Source organism: Doryrhamphus excisus, linkage group LG10, assembly GCF_037039965.1.
Source record: "Doryrhamphus excisus strain RoL-2023G ecotype Guam linkage group LG10, RoL_Dexc_Guam_v1.1, whole genome shotgun sequence".
Lineage (NCBI taxonomy): Eukaryota > Metazoa > Chordata > Actinopteri > Syngnathiformes > Syngnathidae > Doryrhamphus > Doryrhamphus excisus.
This window is the reverse complement of record NC_136366.1, coordinates 6,633,597-6,653,603: the sequence shown is the minus strand read 5'-3', so window position 1 is coordinate 6,653,603 and position 20,007 is coordinate 6,633,597. Positions and strand designations below refer to the sequence as shown.

General features: G+C 45.1%; 1 protein-coding gene across 3 annotated transcripts in view; it reads left to right on the top strand.

Annotated features, from left to right (window-relative positions):
- nacc2 (NACC family member 2) overlaps positions 1-14,145 on the top strand; it is a 39,178-nt gene extending 25,033 nt beyond the window's left edge. For 2 of the 3 annotated variants that reach the window (XM_058062832.2, XM_058062812.2), the window contains 6 exons: positions 6,620-6,784; positions 7,889-8,653; positions 10,415-10,591; positions 11,536-11,641; positions 11,827-11,924; positions 13,019-14,145. In XM_058062832.2, the coding sequence (XP_057918815.2) occupies positions 6,673-6,784; positions 7,889-8,653; positions 10,415-10,591; positions 11,536-11,641; positions 11,827-11,924; positions 13,019-13,548 (1,788 nt within the window). In that variant the 5' untranslated portion in view covers positions 6,620-6,672 and the 3' untranslated portion in view covers positions 13,549-14,145. Of the gene's footprint in view, positions 1-3,982; positions 4,336-6,619; positions 6,785-7,888; positions 8,654-10,414; positions 10,592-11,535; positions 11,642-11,826; positions 11,925-13,018 lie in introns of all 3 variants that reach the window. The other variant, XM_078793952.1, reaches the window with a different exon arrangement.
- The last annotated feature ends 5,862 nt before the right edge of the window (positions 14,146-20,007 follow it).

Genomic DNA, 20,007 nt, shown 5'->3' with positions numbered 1-20,007 from the left:
GGAATAAGTCGCACACGTAAAGACAACGTTTGGCGGTAGCTGAGGTACCTTGGAGTAGAATCCTGACTAGTCCAACCTTGAAAGGTTTTCACTGTGTCATTCCACTGTATGTTTTTCCCGGACCTGCTCAGCATCAGTTTCCCTGGAAGGCTGAAAAGTTGAATTTCTAGCATGTAAGCAGCCTCATCCAAAATCTCAGGATGTTCAATCTAGCGTATCATACCGGTATAGCTAATCAGTCACTTGTCTTTTCTTCTGCGGAGACTCTGGACACGCAACATCTTGTCTCCTCAAAACGAAAGAGAAAACACAAGCATAACTTGGAATCTTGTCACTTGATGAATTTATGCAGACATCCAAGCTTAAGTCTTGCTTGTTTACAGCCTTTTTCTGTCCGTACGTGTGTAGGTGTTTGGTAAAAAGGTCTTTTGCATGATTCAGAGTAAACACGCAACACTTACTCAAGAAGCCAACTTAAAAACAAAACAACTAAAAAAAAAAACAGTTGTCCTCAATGGTTCAACTTCCAGACGATGGATTCTTCTGCTCCTGACTAAATCAAATCATCAAATCATGTAAGAATTCCACGGGCCAAACATGCTGCTGGGGCCGCACTTTGTACACCCCCGTCGCTGCAAGGTGTCGTATGCACACACAAACTGCAACTTGGCTTCAGCAAAGTGCCGTGTTCTCTCCTGACGTGCTTGTGTCAAAACGGGATTCCAGAAGTTCCACGAGTAGATGTCTTGATGATTAATGGTGTCTCAGGCTTTCTTTTCACTCATCTTTCTTTGTGTTGGCTCTTGCAGACTGCACTATGTGTCACATGGTGAGCTTGCAGTGGTGTACTACTCCTCCTTAGGAACAATGAACATGTACATGCAGTATTTATATTGTTGGCTCCCCTGCCTGCGTGCTGTGTTTATTATTTGATGCCACCTACTGCAAATCACCACGGCCGGGTCTGCTGGGGTCCTTTGAAACGTGCTGTACAGTATCCCTCGTTTATCCTGGTTCATTGGATCCAGACCGAGTCTGGTGCTTGTGTGTCTCACCGACCATTACAGTGACATTACTGACACCTAGTGACCTGTGTAGAGTACTACATGTCACGTCTCTGAATGCATCCTCTGAATGCCTTGGGTTTGTGTTGTAGTTCATGTCTTTAACCTGCAATTTTAATTACTAATAGGCTGTACTCAGCTAGGAGATAGAAGGATTTATTCCTATATTTGTCAAATATCGTAATAGAGTGAAGCGAGCGACGACATTATAAACATTTGAATTCAATAGCACATCATACATAACCATAATGACACGACACACTGTAGTACACGTTGAGGGCAGGTTCTTGACACACTTCGTCTCTAGTTTTTTGTGTAGGACGTCCCAAAGGCTTGCTGCCATCTTATGAAGTACAATCTTCATACTGTTTTCACTCATTTTTGTATGTCAATGTTGATTTAAAGTCAAATGGGTTCGAGGGATTGGGGGGGGAATCGAGCTGTGTGCCAAAAATAGACTCCCATATGTTTGCCTTTTCTAAGTCTGTAATGGAACTCCTCCGAACAGCGGATGGTTGTGGCGCCACCTCAGTGTTGTTCCCCAAATGATATGAAAATCCTGCTAGCGCACACGTGAGGTCATTAGCCACATGGTCGGTGGCGAATGGACAGTTAGTGGCTCCACCCTCCCCGTGGACCTGCTTCAAGGCGCTGGTGTTTCACTCCCTAACGACATTCAGTTAAAGTTAGAGTGGATCTTCTGTAGATGAGCTGTGTGAGAATTTTCGATTCCAATGATGGGTCAAATGTTGGGGTTTAAAAGCAGTGCCACCACGTGGTGCTACTGGTGGTGGTTTGGAAGTGGAGGAGTTAGGTTACACATAGTACATTGTTAGCAGTGGTTGGAAGTAGAAGATTTAGGTTGCACATAGTACATTGTTAGCAGTGGTCTGGAAGTAGAAGAGTTAGGTTACACATAGTACATTGTTAGCAGTGGTTGGAAGTAGAAGATTTAGGTTGCACATAGTACATTGTTAGCAGTGGTTGGAAGTAGAAGAGTTAGGTTACCCAGTACATTAACAGTGGTTTGGAAGTAGAGGAGTTAGGTTACACATAGTACATTGTTAGCAGTGGTTTGGAAGTAGAAGAGTTAGGTTACCCAGTACATTTTTAACAGTGGTTTGGAAGTAGAAGAGTTAGGTTACACATAGCACATTGTTAGCAGTGGTTGGTAGTAGAAGAGTTAGCTTACACATAGTACATTGTTAGCAGTGGTTTGGAAGTAGAAGAGTAAGGTTACACATAGTACATTGTTAGCAGTGGTTTGGAAGTAGAAGAGTTAGGTTACACGTAGTCATCTAACATAGTACATTGTTAGCAGTGGTTAGAAGTAGAAGAGTTAGGTTACACATAGTACATTGTTAGCAGTGGTTTGGAAGTTGAACAGTTAGGTTACACATAGTACATTGTTAGCAGTGGTTTGGAAGTTGAACAGTTAGGTTACACATAGTACATTGTTAGCAGTGGTTTGGAAGTAGAAGAGTTTGGTTACACATAGTACATTGTTAGCAGTGGTTTGGAAGTAGAAGAGTTAGGTTACCCAGTACATTTTTAACAGTGGTTTGGAAGTAGAGGAGTTAGGTTACACATAGTACATTGTTAGCAGTGGTTTGGAAGTAGAAGAGTTAGGTTACACATAGCACATTGTTAGCAGTGGTTGGTAGTAGAAGAGTTAGCTTACACATAGTACATTGTTAGCAGTGGTTTGGAAGTAGAAGAGTAAGGTTACACATAGTACATTGTTAGCAGTGGTTTGGAAGTAGAAGAGTTAGGTTACACGTAGTCATCTAACATAGTACATTGTTAGCAGTGGTTAGAAGTAGAAGAGTTAGGTTACACATAGTACATTGTTAGCAGTGGTTTGGAAGTTGAACAGTTAGGTTACACATAGTACATTGTTAGCAGTGGTTTGGAAGTAGAAGAGTTTGGTTACACATTGTACATTGTTAGCAGTGGTTTGGAAGTAGAAGAGTTAGGTTACATATACTTTGGAAGTAGAAGTGTTAGGTTACACATAGTACATTGTTAGCAGTGGTTTGGAAGTAGAAGAGTTAGGTTACACGTAGTCATCTAACATAGTACATTGTTAGCAGTGGTTTGGAAGTAGACGAGTTAGGTTACACATAGTACATTGTTAGCAGTGGTTGGAAGTAGAAAATTTAGGTTACACATAGTACATTGTTAGCAGTGGTTGGAAGTAGAAGAGTTAGGTTACACACTGTCATTGTTAGCAGTACACACACATGCACAAATACTACTCACTTTTGTAACTGATTTGGCCTTGGGCTCATGTTTGTGTTTTACCAGCGTAACATTTCAAGAGATCCATTTATCTGCATTCTACTTAGTGTGTTTTCAAAATAGGACAGGGTGGAAAAACATGTATTGGGAGACGTTAGCTGTGCTAAAACGTCCTGTTGATGAGATTGCTTATATTCCATGAATGATACTGTTTACATCAACAGTACTATAGACAGTTGCTAGCATTGGGATAGCGGGTTAGCGGGAAGATGAAGATCCAGGAGGCGGAGTGGCCAAGTTGCCTCAACCTAATTGTCTTTCTCAGCTCGTACTGTCCTTAAATGACTTTCTCAGTCTGTCTCAACGACCCCCCCTCCCTCCCTCCCCCACGTCCCCACACCACCTCCACTCCCCTCCCCTCTTGATTCTCTCCAGCTCTGCCCACTTTCTGTCTCCGTCTGTAACTGTAGCCTGTGTTTTTCTCTCCCTCCTACTCCCTGCGACGTATAGATACTGCATTGATCGGAGACACACACACACACACACACAAGTAAACCTCCCACTCCTTTCATCATCGATTCACACTGCTCTCTCTATCACACATTCTCTCTCTCTCCCCCCTCCTCTCTCTCTCTCCCTCTCTCTGCACTGGCACTTGTTGAATCCGACCCCGGCAGGAGGAGGACGAGGGAGATGGGAGAGGAACAGAGAGATAATGACAGGCAGGCAGAGGGAGTCTTTGAGGCAGCGCCACCACTGACAGCAAGCGGGCAGAATGGAGCTTCCGAGGATACGGAAGACACGGAAAAGTCAGTCACACGGCAGACAGAACGCTGTCTTTTTTTATTGAGAATTTAAGGAACGGCGCCGCGCATCAAAAACTCCACTTCGGAGTCCTCGCCACCGGTTTGTCTGGCAGCCTTAGATTGACTGCGAAGACCGTCTGAGCACGTTTTTCTGCATTAGTGCATGAGAGAGCAGGAAAAAAGGAGAGCGGGAGGGAGAGACTGTTATGTGCTGCTTTCCCCAGGTGAGTAAGTGCTTACGTGCCAGAATACACAGTCATTTCCCTATGCAGACTCCACTGTGTGTGTGTGTGTGTGTGTGTTTAGGCATGCATAGTTTTATGGAAGTAAGCCAGAGTGCATGTGTGTGTGCATGAAGTAGGAAAGAGAGGGAGTATGTGAGAGAGGCGGTGACATATTTTTTTTCCAGTTTGTATTCCTGGAAACTGCTCTGCAGCATTGCCCAATAATGAAACTGGTATATATATATATATATATATATATATATATATATGTGTGTGTGTGTGTGTGTGGGTTTGTGCATGTGTGTGTGCGTGTGAGAGAAGGTTGTTGAGGCGAGGAAACAATGCTACAAAGTTCATGTGAGGGAGACTGGTGCACATTTGCTTGGAGAAAGCTGTAAATGAAGTACACAGTGGAACCTCTAAAGGCGAACGCTCTCTGAGGTCCACCTCCCATCCTTGCACAAAACTTGGAGGCAAATCGGATCATTTTAAAGGGTGTATCTCTCAAGGCCTTAAAAATTTTTTTTAAAAAAAACACCCGATGACACAAAATAAGAGTATAGTCGAACTGAGCCCCGCCGTTTCGTTTTCACCTAATTCTTTAGTGAAGTTCCGAGTTCAAACTGTGGTCATGCAGGATGTTGTGTTGTGAGGCAATATCCTGGCAGATGTCATAAAGAAGTCAGTGTAAAAATGGGTCACATATATATTATGAACAATATTATAGCAGCAAACATTTCAAAGCGAGGTATGCATACGGATAAGTGGTAGAAGATGTATGGATGGATGGTATGCATACAGAAAAGTCAAAATCACTTGCAGTATATGCGTGTAATATTAAGTGTAATATTTAAGAATGCATCTTTATGTGTTTTACTGTGAAATGTAACATTTTATGCCCTGTCGTGTGTGTTTAGACCAGGGGTGGGCAAATATTTTGACTCGTGGGCCGCATTGAGTTAACAAAATTGTCCAGGGGGCCAGAACATATATTTAACACACACATTTTCCTTGAATGATTTGTCTAATTGTATCTGTAAAAGTGTTAATATCAGCTGTATGTTCTCATGTTCCTTTTTTCAGGAGCACTTTAAACATCAGACCACATCAAACTATGTCACTGAATTTTACATTAAAAAAAAATTACTAAATAAGACATCCGACTTGCAAGTCATGTTGCCAGTTTGTATGTTAAAAGTTGAAATACTTAGAAAGCAACTGGCGGGCCGGATTCAAACACTTGGTGGGGCGCATGTGGCCCCCGGGCCGTAGTTTGCCCACCCCTGGTTTAGACACACATGGCCCATCAGAACCAAGCATCGCCCATTCGCCATGGCTAGAATTGCTATAGTACTGTACGTACTGTACGTTACACTAGTCCGTCCCCACAGACAACTTGGTACCCGGAGAAAGCCCCCGCAGGCACGGGGAGACCAGCATGCTGAATATAAGAAATTAAATGACCCACCTTGATGCCTCTCTAACATTTAGGAGCATCGCTCACTGAGGTTGTAGAGTTTGGCCTTAGTTTGGAAAGTTCAAGTCCTGGTCATGCATGGTATTTTCCATATCTCATAAGACTTCTCCCACTTGAGTTTTTGCTACCGTTTTTCATGAGCTACAATTAAAAGCTCTTTCTCTCATTTTGGTTTACTATTTTGGCATGGTTACTGCACAGGTTGGTCACAATAAAAGGCCGCTCCAATGGGTTCTGCACAAATAAAGGAAGTAGGATTTACAATATGAGCAGTGGACTATAAAACACAGAATATGAAAAGTATGTGAGGAAACTTCCTCGACAATAACACAGGAAAATAACCCCCATAAAATATACAATTAGTTACCGTAATTAGTTACCGTAATGACCAGGTTACTGCTTTTAAAAGAAATATTTGACATATCCGCCTTCCAGATTGTAGTTTGCTACTCTATTGCAATGGCTTCCTACTGCAAAGCAAACAAACTGGCGTTCCACAACAGATTGTGTTCAACCTGGGAGGTCCCGCTGCAGTGTCCTTCCATGGAAGTTGTTGTTGATGCTGATTTATGCGATGTGGTCCATCCATTAAGGAGGAATACTCGCAATGAGGCCACGCTTCCTGGGTGCCGTAACTTATTCCATGTTGGCCTCGTACACTCGATATTTGGTGGACTTTTGTCTTCCCTCTTCCATGTCTGTCTTTCTTTCCCACAGCTCGGATTAGCATTTACTTCACTTCCCCTTCTGCGTCTTTCTTCTGCCCCTTTTCTTGCTTTTAATTGCTTGTGTTGTTTCTTCCGACAGACTCCTTTCCCTGGCGCTTTCTGCAGTCCATAGCAGAAGAGTCCTGGTCCAATATGTCGCAGTTGCTCCATGTGGAGATCCCAAACTTTGGAGCCACCGTCCTGGGCTCCCTTAACGAGCAGCGCTTGTTGGGACACTACTGTGATGTCTCCATCCTGGTCAAAGGTGTGTTCAACATTAAAACACTGAAAGGTCTTCCCCCACTCAACCAGAGAGCAGCTTGACTTATTGTTACTAAGTATTAAATATAATATGTAACACCTTAGGGCGGCACGGTGGATGAGTGGTTAGCACGCAGACCTCACAGCTAGGAGACCAGGGTTCAATTCCACCCTCGGCCATCTCTGTGTGGAGTTTGCATGTTCTCCCCGTGCATGCATGGGTTTTCTCCGGGTACTCCGGTTTCCTCCCACATTCCAAAAACATGCTAGGTTAATTGGCCACTCCAAATTGTCCATAGGTATGAATGTGAGTGTGAATGGTTGTTTGTCTATATGTGCCCTGTGATTGGGTGGCGACCAGTCCAACCCTGCCTCTCGCCCGAAGATAGCTGGGATAGGCTCCAGCACCCCCGCGACCCTCGTGAGGAAAAAGTGGTAGAAAATGAATGAATGAATGTAACACCTCAATGTTCTGAACTCCTGTTTCAATTGCAGTTTAGCCCAGTGGGAAAATGTATTGAGATGAAGTACTGCGCTATGCTCAAACTACCAAAGTATTCCATTTATTAACATTCCATCTTACTCATCATGCGGGGGGGCTCGGAACCAAGTAACCACGATAAACGAGGGACTGCTGTGTTAGCATTTGGTAACTCCCTATAGCTGATGTTATGTTGCACATTTTTTTTAAGACGGCAGACTTTTCCCAACATTGCTTCAAGGTGAGATTAAGCAACAATCAACCTGAAAGTCAACATAATCTGCACATCACTTGTCCCACATGATGACAGTTCCCTCCCCAAGACCTGTGCGGGACACCATATTGTGCTATTAAGTGATGTTACATTCCCACAGCTGCTGTGGCTCTTCAGACGGCAAACCAGTTGAACTGATTCAGTCACCAAGTTGTGCATTTTGATTCAACAAACAACTGATTGTTTTAACGATATTTATGTCCCGTTGTACGACGGTAAACTAGTCCAGACCGAATCAAGGGGCGATTCACCGCAGACTTGCAGCATAAAGTAACAAGCCACTTGATTGTTAACAATCAATTATGGCTGACTCCTGCACACCCTTGCTGGGGGGCTCTTCTGTCTTTAAACAGGCCAGGCTTTCAAAGCCCACCGGGCCGTCCTGGCCGCCAGCAGCCTCTACTTCCGCGACCTCTTCAGCACCTCCACCAAGACCCAGTTCGAGCTGCCCTCCTCGGTCACACCCGCCTGCTTCGAGCAGATCCTGTCTTTCTGCTACACGGGGAAGTTAACCATGGCGGCCAGCGAACAGCTGGTGGTCATGTACACGGCGGGCTACCTTCAGATCCAGCACATCGTGGAAAGAGGCATGGACCTGATGTTCAAGGCCAACTCTCCGCACTGTGACTCGCAGACGGCGGGCTCCTTAGAAGAGACTGGATCCGAGCCCCAGAGTCCTTGCAATAATGGCAGCGGCTTGGCGGTGGCCGCCCTTTTGGCCAACCCCGGCTGGTCCCCGTCTCTCGTCCTGCCGCCGCGGAAGATTAAACTAGAAGGTGGTGAGCCCACGCCACTCACGCTACCATCAACGCAGAGCAAAATCACATCCTCAGAGCTGGGGAGTCGGTTGGCGAGGGCCAGTTCTTTGTTCTACACCACAGCCGGAGGGACCACCATTCCCGGCGTACCCCCTTACCACCTACTGGGGGGTGGGGGCGGCGGGGCGGGGGGAGTGGCGGGAGGTGAAAGATCAAGTCCAGGGGAATCCAGTCTGCCCACCACTGACAGTCCGACGTCATACCAGAACGAAGATGAAGAGTTTGAGGAGGAGCCGTACGATGGGATGGCAGAGGACGGCTACGGTCACATCTATGGGCGTTCAGGCAACCCCTTTGGAAGTGAGTATAGCACCCCTACCTTGATGTGCTATGGTCCTACAAGAGAACCTGGGGGAACTCGGCTTAACGAACACCCATTTGCATTGTTAGACCCTGTTAATGATCTGTTAGCCATCATTAGCTGTACTTTAGCCCGGTAGCTGCCTACGAGCAACTAGTAGCCGCGTTGAAGGACCTGTTAGCCATCTGAATGCCTGTGTTAACAGTATCACTAACTGATACCAGCCACTGTTATCAGTTAGTGATATCACCAAGAGTTACTGTTTTTATCACTAACTGACAACAGTCAGCGATATCGCTGACTGTTGTCGGTTAGCGATAGCACTCACTGTTGTCGCTTAGCGATATCGCTCACTGTTGTCGCTTAGCGATAGCGCTCACTGTTGTCGGTCAGCGACACCGCTCACTGTTGTCGGTCAGCGACACCGCTCACTGTTGTCGGTCAGCGACACCGCTCACTGTTGTCGGTCAGCGACACCGCTCACTGTTGTCGGTCAGCGACACCGCTCACTGTTGTCGGTCAGCGACACCGCTCACTGTTGTCGGTCAGCGACACCGCTCACTGTTGTCGGTGAGCGACACCGCTCACTGTTGTCGGTGAGCGACATCGCTCACTGTTGTCGGTGAGCGACATCGCTCACTGTTGTCGGTGAGCGACATCGCTCACTGTTGTCGGTGAGCGACATCGCTCACTGTTGTCGGTGAGCGATAGCGCTCACTGTTGTCGGTGAGCGATAGCGCTCACTGTTGTCGGTGAGCGGTAGCGCTCACTGTTGTCGGTGAGCGGTAGCGCTCACTGTTGTCGGTGAGCGGTAGCGCTCACTGTTGTCGGTGAGCGGTAGCGCTCACTGTTGTCGGTGAGCGGTAGCGCTCACTGTTGTCGGTGAGCGGTAGCGCTCACTGTTGTCGGTGAGCGGTAGCGCTCACTGTTGTCGGTGAGCGGTAGCGCTCACTGTTGTCGGTGAGCGGTAGCGCTCACTGTTGTCGGTGAGCGGTAGCGCTCACTGTTGTCGGTGAGCGGTAGCGCTCACTGACAACAGTTAGTGACAGAGACTTAGTTATGAGTTAGTTTAAAGTTTGTTTAATCACTATTGTCAGTAACTAACTGATAACAGCTAGTGATATCACTAACTGTTGTCAGCTAGTGGTATCGCTAATAACTGTTGTCAGTCAGCGATATCGCATTCTGTCCTATGAAGTCATCTGTAGGTCACAATAAACAAGCCACTTGAGCAGATGCTAGTAAGACACATCGGTCTGTTATATACGCTCTGTGTGGGCTTTTGCTAAGTGCAATATTTTCTCTGCTTGACTTTGGCTCACGCCGACGGAGGAAATTCATTTGATGTCTGGCCAAATTTCAAACTAAAACGCAGCATGACTTGCAGAAATACTTATGGGCCTACGCCACCGTAAATGTCAGCTATTTTGGAACGTCATCTGCATATTTGTTTCTTGTTCAGACATGTTATGCACTGTGGAGAGAGAAGGGGGAAATGAGGTGCACATCTTCATTACGTTTACATTATTTAACCCTTGGTAAATCATGGATGCGGCATGGCTTGAGAAAGCAGTAGTGTGTATACTACACTTTTTATTGAGTTTCTTCTGTAGCACATTTTCCATGGAGGCACAGACTGGCCATGGCCGCTAGGGAAGATGTGACCACACCAAATTCCTATTCCTACCCTATTCATAGCAGGAAAATTAGCATATCAACATCAAAATGGGTCCTCAACTTCCTACCATTACTTTGTCCAGTCCCGGATAAGCCCGACATGGCGGGGGTGCCCCTGGCCTTGGAGAACCGCAACTGCGTGCTGATCCGCAGGGACCTGGTGGCGCTGCCCGCGAGCCTGATCAGCCAGATAGGCTACCGCTGTCATCCCAAGCTATACACGGAGGGCGATCCCGGGGAGAAGCTGGAACTGGTTGCTGGTAGGCCCTGCACACATGGTCGACATGCGTACATCCACTCATCACAACCGTGGAAAGATATGGCTTCCAAACCCACCTGCGAAGAAGGTTGAGGGTTAGCTTGGCATCAGAAGTGATTGTCTTAAAATGGCAATGAAAGCGTGACAGGAAGACCTAATTTTGTCGTCATTCGTCAAAAGAAATCTATTGGTGTTGTGTGACGTTGTTGTCCACAGTGGAACGTCCCAAAAAGAGCTGATTGTATTGCATGAATATCATTCCCACCAATGCCTTTTGTGTGGGAATGTTGACGTTAGAAATGATTAGAGTAGATATTTAAGAGGCGGCATGGTGGTCTAGTGGTTAGAGCGCAGACCTCACAGCTAGAAGATTAGGGTTCAATTCCACCCTCTGCCATCTCTGTGTGGCGTTTTCTCCGGGTACTCCGGTTTCCTCCCACATTCCAAAAACATGCTAGGTGACTCCAAATTGTCCATAGGTATGAATGTGAATGTGAATGGTTGTTTGTCTATGTGTGGATTGGCTGGCGACCAGTCCAGGGTGTACCCCGCCCCTTGCCCAAAGACAGCTGGGATAGGCTCCAGCACCCCCCGCGACCCTCATGAGGAAAACGGGATAGAAAATGAATGAATGAATGAATAGATATTAAAGATTTTTAACCAAGCAGTCTAAATTGCTATTTTTGGTCCTAATATTTGATGAAGCTTCAAATTACCAGTCAAGCATGTACCATATATCCCACTTTTTTGCATATTGATATGATAGGCTGTGATATTTTTGTGTCAGGACCGGGTTCTCATAGCTTTTTTTATTGGATTTTTATTCAGCATCATGAAAAATGTGTGCATTTGGGGACTTCCTTTTAGACAGACTGAGCGAGTGAAAGAAAAGAAAGATTGTTGAAAGCAAATACGATGATTTGTTTTCCCCCCCTCCCTCCTCAGGTACGCAGGTGTTCATGACTCGAGGCCAACTCATGAACTGTCATCTCTGCGCTGGAATCAAACACAAAGTCTTGTTGCGGCGTCTCTTAGCGACATTCTTTGATAGGTAAGACGAGCACGGCGCTTTGTATGAATCTTTAAGAGCGCTTTTGCGACACCCAACACAAAAGCCACTTTCACACTCCATCTGTGGCCACGTTGTGCAATGGTGTGTCCTCATGTTTGTGTTTGCTTTGTTGATTTGGCCCGATGCTGACTCTGCCCCCTGGTGTTGGGCTTCCCCCATTGCAGGAACACGTTAGCCAACAGCTGTGGGACTGGTATCCGCTCCTCCACCAGTGACCCCAGTAGGAAACCCCTGGACAGCAGGGTCCTCAACGCTGTCAAACGTAAGTCAAGTCTCCCAAATATACTCTATACTCTAAATAAAAAAACTCTAAATCTAAAAAATACTCTAAATCATTGGATTTACATGTCAGCACCAGTCAAAGTGTTTCATGTACTTCCTCACACGAGGAACGAGGTGTGTTGTAAATAACATGGCAAACATATTTGCATATATTTAGTACAGTCAGCCCTCGTTTATGGCGGTTAATCAGTTTTAATCAGGATTCATTATTAATAGATTTTTCATTCATTCATTCATTTTATACCGCTTTTCCTCATAAGGGGATTGCGGGGGTGCTGGAGCCTATCCCAGCTGTCTTTGGGCGAGAGGCAGGGTACACTCTGGACTGGTGGCCAGCCAATCACAGAGCACATATAGACAAACAACCATTCACACTCACATTCATACCTATGGACAATTTGGAGTGGCTAATTAACCTAGCATGTTTTTGGAATGTGGGAGGAAACCGGAGTACCCGGAGAAAAGCCACTCATGCACGGGGAGAATATGCAAACTCCACACAGAGATGGCCGAGGGTGGAATTGAACCCTGGTCCTGAACCTGTTTATGACTTTTAAAATACAATTATTAAAGAAATAATAAAAATAACACACCTATATTCACATCCCACTACAACATGCTGATCTACGGGTCTACCACCACGTTAAACATAGCATGCTACCGAGCTAACTCGTTAGCTCGTTAATTTTTCCCATCATTCCTAATCCTTATGTGAAACATGAACATACTTGGTTCCTTTTCTGTGCATGAGAACACCAGACATTTCAGCTAGCTTACAACACTATCATTGGGATAAACGACTACGAGGCCCATCTAAAACCCTCGACCAAGGTTGCATGTTCGATATCCATGCTGTGATCCTGCATTAACACGTCCTAGTTTCGGGATTTAACACACGTTGCTTTTTTTGGGCGGTCATGAGTTCACTGATTATCATGCCATAGGTCGCTGGTATTGATTAATGACCCCTTTTTAATAGATTGGCATCAGGAAATCGAACGGTTTGATTGTGAAGTGGTAGTATATTGTAGCATAAAAGCAAATATTAATTTTATCGTACTGTGTGTTTTGCAGTCTACTGTCAGAATTTCAACCCTAACTTCAAGGAGAGTGAAATGAACGTGATTGCTGCTGACATGTGCACAAACGCACGCCGTGTCCGCAAGAGATGGCTGCCCAAGATCAAGTCCATGCTGCCCGACGGTATGGAGGTGTACCGCGCCGGCATGGCCATGGGCGGCGCCTCCGTTGGGCTGGGGCTGGGCCTCGGCGCCGCCCCTCAACAAGGGGTTCCCATCCCCTTTGAGGCCGACTTCAAGACCTTTGAGCAGAGGCTGTATCCCGAGCGCAAGGACCCTCTGAGGACTCATCCCCCGCTGGCTGACGGCAGCCCGGGCTCGACGGCGACCGCAACAGAGGCGGAGGCCGCGGCGGTCGGAGTCCGGGAGGAGCAGGAGGAAGATGAGGATGAAGCCGGCTTAGACGCCGGCGATGGATCGCTGGGGGCGCCGGCTTCCATTCCCGGCGCTGAGGCCAGCGCTTGTGGCGACGCTTCGACCGAGCAGGAAGGTTTTGAACAAGGCCTGCGGGTGAACGGACAGTGAATGTCGGCGCTCACGTCGTGAAGTTGGCTTTTAACCTTTTTGCTTGGCGCAATTCCTCCTCCTCTGTGCTTCCTCAAGAGAAAATATCCAGTGCAAAAAGCTTGTGAGCTGACGCCGCAGAAATTAGTCCCGAGTGTACACACGTCCTCTGTGTGTACATTTGGTGAGTGTTGACGTAGATGGCGCTCCAAGCAGACGTAGGCATGGCATCCAGATAGTCGCTCTCCGCTCCCTCCGACTGCCCCCTCTTATTTGGAATACCCGTCACTGACGCCCACGGTATATTACGCTGAGCTATGCAATAGTACACCTTGCCATCAAGCAGCAACCCGGGTTTTCTAGAGGAACAACATCTTAATGCATGACTACATTAGCGTCATAGTGGCCCAACATTGGATATGTAATCATGAGGACCATACATATGTACATATATACAAAGGAGTATGTATATACAAAGGAGTTGTAGGGCCACACTGTAAATACAAAAACACAAATACAAATAACAGGACAGGAATAAAATAGTAACATCACAAGAAGTACTTTTTGATGCAACAGCGAGTTCTACTGACGTTCATGATGGGGACTTCCTTATATGGACTTCCTGCACTCAGTAAACTCGGGAGCACTCGGGAGTGTGACCAATCACAGCAGAGTGGGCGTACATGGAAGAGTGCCGGGGGTGGAGTCAAGTTGATGGAAACACTGCAGAATCTGGAAGATCTAGAAAGCTTTGTGTGTTGCTCTACAGGAGACCACAAGTCAATAAGAAGGGCCCCAAAAAGGCCATAATGGGTCCCCTTTAAAAATAACATAATAATAAGTAAAGATAAGAAATTGACCAGTGAAAGTAGAGCTTACACTTTTACTCCCAATTAAATATTTTTACATTTGTCATAATGTGGCAAAAATGATATCCCCCCCCCCGACCCCCTTTTGCATCGCCGTCTCAGGCAATGACTGTAACATTGAGCGAAGAGGGCTTCCCAGTCTCTTCTGGGAAATGTAAGAATTCTAGAAGGCTCTGATTATTTTAGTACTCCCTCTTAGCAGGCATTGCCTGGGACGGCTATGAAGAGGGGCGGGGTTATGTCACATTTGGCCCTGATGAATTAATTCCTGGGGGCACTCTCATGCTCCTTGTTAATATACATATAGGGATGGTATCATCACTCGGGGGGGGGGGGGGGGGGGTACTTTCATGCTCCTTTGTAATATACATATAGGGATGATATCATCATGGGGGGGTGCTTTCATGCTCCTTTGTAATATACATATAGGGATGGTATCATCACGGGGGGTTCTCATGCTCCTTTGATGGTATCATGACGGGGGGGCTGCTGTCATGCCCCTTTGTAATATACATATAGGGATGATATCATCACGGAGGGGGGGTTCTCTCATGCTCCTTTGTAATATACATATAGGGATGGTATCATCGTGGGGGTGCTCTCACGCTCCTTTGTAGTATACATATAGGGATGGTATCATCGTGGGGGTGCTCTCATCTCCTTTGTAGTATACACATAGGGATGGTATCATCAGGGGGGTGCTCTCACGCTCCTTTGTAATATACATATAGGGATTGTATCATCGCTGAGGGGGGTGCTGTCATGCTCCTTTGTAATATACATATAGGATGGTATCATCAGGGGGGTGCTCTCACGCTCCTTTGTAATATACATATAGGGATTGTATCATCGCTGAGGGGGGTGCTGTCATGCTCCTTTGTAATATACATATAGGGATGGTATCATCGGAGGGGGGGGGTGCTGTCATGCTCCTTTGTAATATACATATGGGGTGGTATCACTGGGGGGGTGCTGTCATGCTCCTTTGTAATATACATATAGGGATGGTATCATTGGAGGGGGGAGTGGTGCTCAGTGGGATATGCTGCAGTTGTCGAGAGTTGTGCGTTTCTGTGTATTTTTTCTATGGCCCCCTTTTTTCTGTCTTTGTGCCAAAGTGATGCCTGTGTCTGCTTGGGACCGCCCTTTCCAACTACACACACACACACACACACACACACACAGTGTAGATGCTAGCCAATGCATAAAAAGCAAATATCCATGCAATGCAACGATGCTTTTAAAGTACAATAATCTTGTCTTGGGGTCAAATCCTAAAGTGTTACCTTGCATGCATGACGATGACTGCAAAGGATGGAGACCAATGCATCTCTCCAGCTGCCATTATTGCATAAAAACCACGTTTGGGGTTCTTTTTATGGACTTTTCTTACTGGGGTCTTACCTCGGCGTGCTCCACGTTCAAGCTGATCTGGGTGTGACCCAGAAACGACTGTGTTTAACACAACTACCAGAGCGCCCCGTCAACCCCCCCACGCCTACACACGCTGCAGCAAAGCAGCAGGACCAGGCGCTCGGCGTCGCATTTTTAGAGAATCCCTTGGCTTTTTTTTGATGTGGTGTACATCAACATGGTCCTTCTTCCATCCTGTTACTTGTTATTGTTCCTGGGGGGGGGGGGTAAATTATTGAATAGAAGCATATTACACAGCACAGCTGGCTTATTGCATTTGCACTCTAAAAGAGAAAGAAGTGACTGAATTTGAGACTGAAAGTGTCCTATTTGTTTCCCTGATTATTTCTACATTTGGATTTAGAATCGGTTTAGGGAGGGGAGGGGGGGCAATGTTGACCATGGATTTCAACCTTTTGTATTTGTCACGCTTGTGTGCTATCTTGGACTATTTTATTTCTTTCTATTCGCCCATTTTTTTCTTTTTCCTCACCATGATCGGCGTTAAAAGATCCTTTCCGGCAGTGAGCAGGATTGGCAGGCCAAGACGAAGTAATGGCCGACATCCTTTAGCCTCTAAAGACGTACCATTTCCGAGGTTCAACTTCATTTTAGTTCTTGAACGCAAAGCTTTAAGAAGGTCCTGCACGAGGTGTACAGGGTTGTAATTGCACTAGGGCTTGTTTACATTTTAGTTCTTCTTTAGTTGGCCTAGAATAGAACAGAATGGATGAATGTAAACTTTAGCGCTGCTTTGGCAAAGGGGGCAGATGTTTTGGGTCGCATTTGATTTGATTTGATTGGAAAACATTCCTAAGAGGTCTTCCAATCGGGGGTTTACATCAACCCCCCCCCCCTCAATCTGAAGCAGCTGAATTTGATGTGCCGGCATTCTGCCATTGAAATGAGGCTGGAATGAGCTGTCATGTATTCTATCAAATTGTGGCCTCTTCTGAGAGCCTTAACTTGGACACTTCGACAACTTAACGCCTTCCCTGGAATGAAGTGTTAAAAAGTTGCTAAAACAGCACATCGGCATGGTCTTACGGCCGTGCCGCATTTGCGAACGGCAGTGGCCATTATTTGAGTGAATACGTTGTGTGTCCAAAATGTCGATGCACCGATAACGCTTTTCCACTTCATGTCCTTGGGTAGGAAATTGGAGCACTGTGCTGAAACGCCACCACCAGTCAGAGTGCATGGTTGTATCCAATAATGCATTAGTAATGTATAGCGATGCGTTTCGGGCTGGTGAAGGCGTGTAAAGCCGTGCCTTAGACTGTGACTGTGCAGGCGTGTTTACTGTAGATGATGCGCACCATGACTGTATTCTACGACTGAATCGGATACAGTCTGTTTTTTGTACTAAAGCTAGCCTCCGATATTAGCTCATGTTTGACATGTCGAAAGTCTGATATCGCTAGCCTAAATCACTTGATGATCACTTGACGCCATAAGTACTTAGAAAGTTAAAGTAGCTTAGTAATGACATTATTTGGAAATGACTCACAGATAGTGTTGCAAATGTCCCAAATGTGGGATTACTCTGAATATTCCGGAAATTAACCAACCAATCAGGTTTATCGTTGAAGTTAATTTTTTTAAATATTGTCAAATAAATCTGGTAAAAAAAATGAATCGTAGTACAAATTAGAAAGTAAAAGTATCTTAGTAATGACATTATTTGGAAATAGTGTTGCATATGTCCTAAATGTGGGACTATTCTGAATAATCCGGAAATTAACCAACCAATCAGGTTTATCGTTGAAGTCCATTTTTAAAAATATTGTCAAATCTGGTAAAAAAATGAATTGTAGTACAAATTAGAAATTTAAAGTAGCTTAGTAATGACTCACAAATAGTGTTGCAAATGTCCCAAATGTGGGATTTCTCTGAATATTCCGGAAATTAACCAACCAATCAGGTTTATCGTTGAAGTCCATTTTTTAAAATATTGTCAAATAAATCTGGTAAAAAAAAATGAATCGTAGTACAAATGTGAAACATGTAAGTGTATTCATAATTATGTTTGTCTTCTTTAATAATATCCACAATTGTAGATTGTAGTTCCTTCACAAATGTTTCAATCCTCACATTGGCGGAGTCTTCCAGCCACGAGTGCAAACAGGAATAACCTTCCCCAAATCAAGGCTTCTAAAGTCGCTCAAACGTGACAAAATACACATCAGAAAGTGCGAACATGAACAAAGTTCATGAATAAAGGGGTTGAAATCCACATGGCATGGTCCGAGAGTGCAACTTACAAAAATAATTGCCACTCCTATGCAATCCCACTGGATCACTATTTGGCACAACTTTTTCCACTCTCGTTAATGAGGATTCGCTATTTGGCGGCACTTTTGCTGCTCTTCTGTTATTACTCAGTCATGTCCTCGCGTATGACGTCTGAATACATGTTTTTAAGTGCAAAACAGCCTTTTTAAGATCCCAAAATCCTTTCCCTTTTGTCAGCGTCACCCGACAAACTTTTGAGAATGTCATGACAAACTGAAAGCCGTCAAAGTTGTGCTGTGTCTCACTTGATTTCAAATCAAATTCAAATCATGAGTTGTCTTTTTGCGGTCGAAGAGACCTTTTTCCTTAAAAAAAAAAACAAAAAAACCCTTGCTTGCTCCACTCAGCCATTTACATGCATCCTCCATGTAGTGTAAAAGTGTTTTTTCCTATATGCAAAGAGTCGCTTGTACCGTCATACAAAATGCATGCCACGCAGACCAAACCTGATGAAACCTCTTTGACCTTTTATGCACCATGTATTCATGTAAGCTAACGCAGACTGTGAAGTCACGCAGCAGGCTTGGCTTGTAATTGTTTTTTTTTTCAACACTCTGGCCTTTTTATTGAATGTTTTTTTGTGTGACAGCAAGAAGAGCAGAAATACATGCGATAAACTCCCTTGTTGTGCATTTGGAAGGCGGAAGGAAGGCTTGGAGAAAGAAAATGCACTAAAAAGTTTGAATGTGTATGTATTTGTCCTTGAACCAGCACTTTAGAATGACTTATAGAGGATAACGACACACAAAAACGAAAAAAAAAAAACTACAAAAAAAACGAGGCACCTTTATTTAAAGCCATGTGTTCCGAGCGCTGACAATCAGGATGCACTTTGGAGAGAGAGGAGACGTGACGTTGAACTGCTGTGCTCTCGCTTCTTTGCTAAGTCATCCTCCACTTCGCTTTTGCTCCATGGGAAAAAAAAAAAAAAACCACCAGGAAGCGAAGACGCCCCCCTCTTGGTGGTAAAAAGTCAAAACGGATGACGCTAAAGACTTGATCTTTTGACTGATTTCCTTGGTGCTTTGTGAGCAGAGCTGTCCTATTTACTCGGACCAGGACTCTTTGACGCAAGGAAGCTCTGCTTTAAAGCTCCCCGCGTGGACCAGGCCGGTCCTCCATCATGACCTCGAAATGGACAATGAATCCATAAAGGACGAGACTACCGAGCTACATTTTTCATCTTCATTTGCAAGGTTGGCCCTCATCTTGGATGAGACGATTCTCTGTGTTGCTTTCTTTTAAAGTGAAAACTATTCAAATGTTTATGCGCCTTCTGACTTGAGCATCGATAATATATATCTATACACACACAATATATATATATATATTGTGTGTGTGTGATAAAAATGCAAGTTGCCATTTTCGATGTTGCAATTAAAAGAAAAAAACATTCATTCCCATTGAGGTGTGTTCACCACCACTTTCAGTTGTGTAATAAAAAAGATACCTGATTGATTTCAATGCAATACGGAAAACTCTGCTTTCTAATAAAAACCCTGACTTCACCAGCCTGTTCTTTTGTGAATGACGCCTGTGTCCACGTCTTTCGTGATTGGAAAAGACATTACAGTAAAGTCTCGTTATATCGATATTCTCGGGAGTCGGAAAAAATACCGATATAACCGGACTATCCATATATCCGATCCTGCGCCGAACTGCATTAAAAGTGGGCAATAATGCACTCTTAAAAAAGTGCAAAAATGCACGCTTAAATCAATCTTTGCTTAAGGATTTCAATACCAAAAAAGAACACGGCGAACGGCTGCTTAGTCAACTTTATTTTTCACACTTCCACCACCAGAGCGCAGCACACACACCGATTCCCGCACTTCCTGGTTCACAGGTCATGCTCAACCCGCCCCACATAGCTGGCCAAACACATGCCTGCAACAGAAGAACC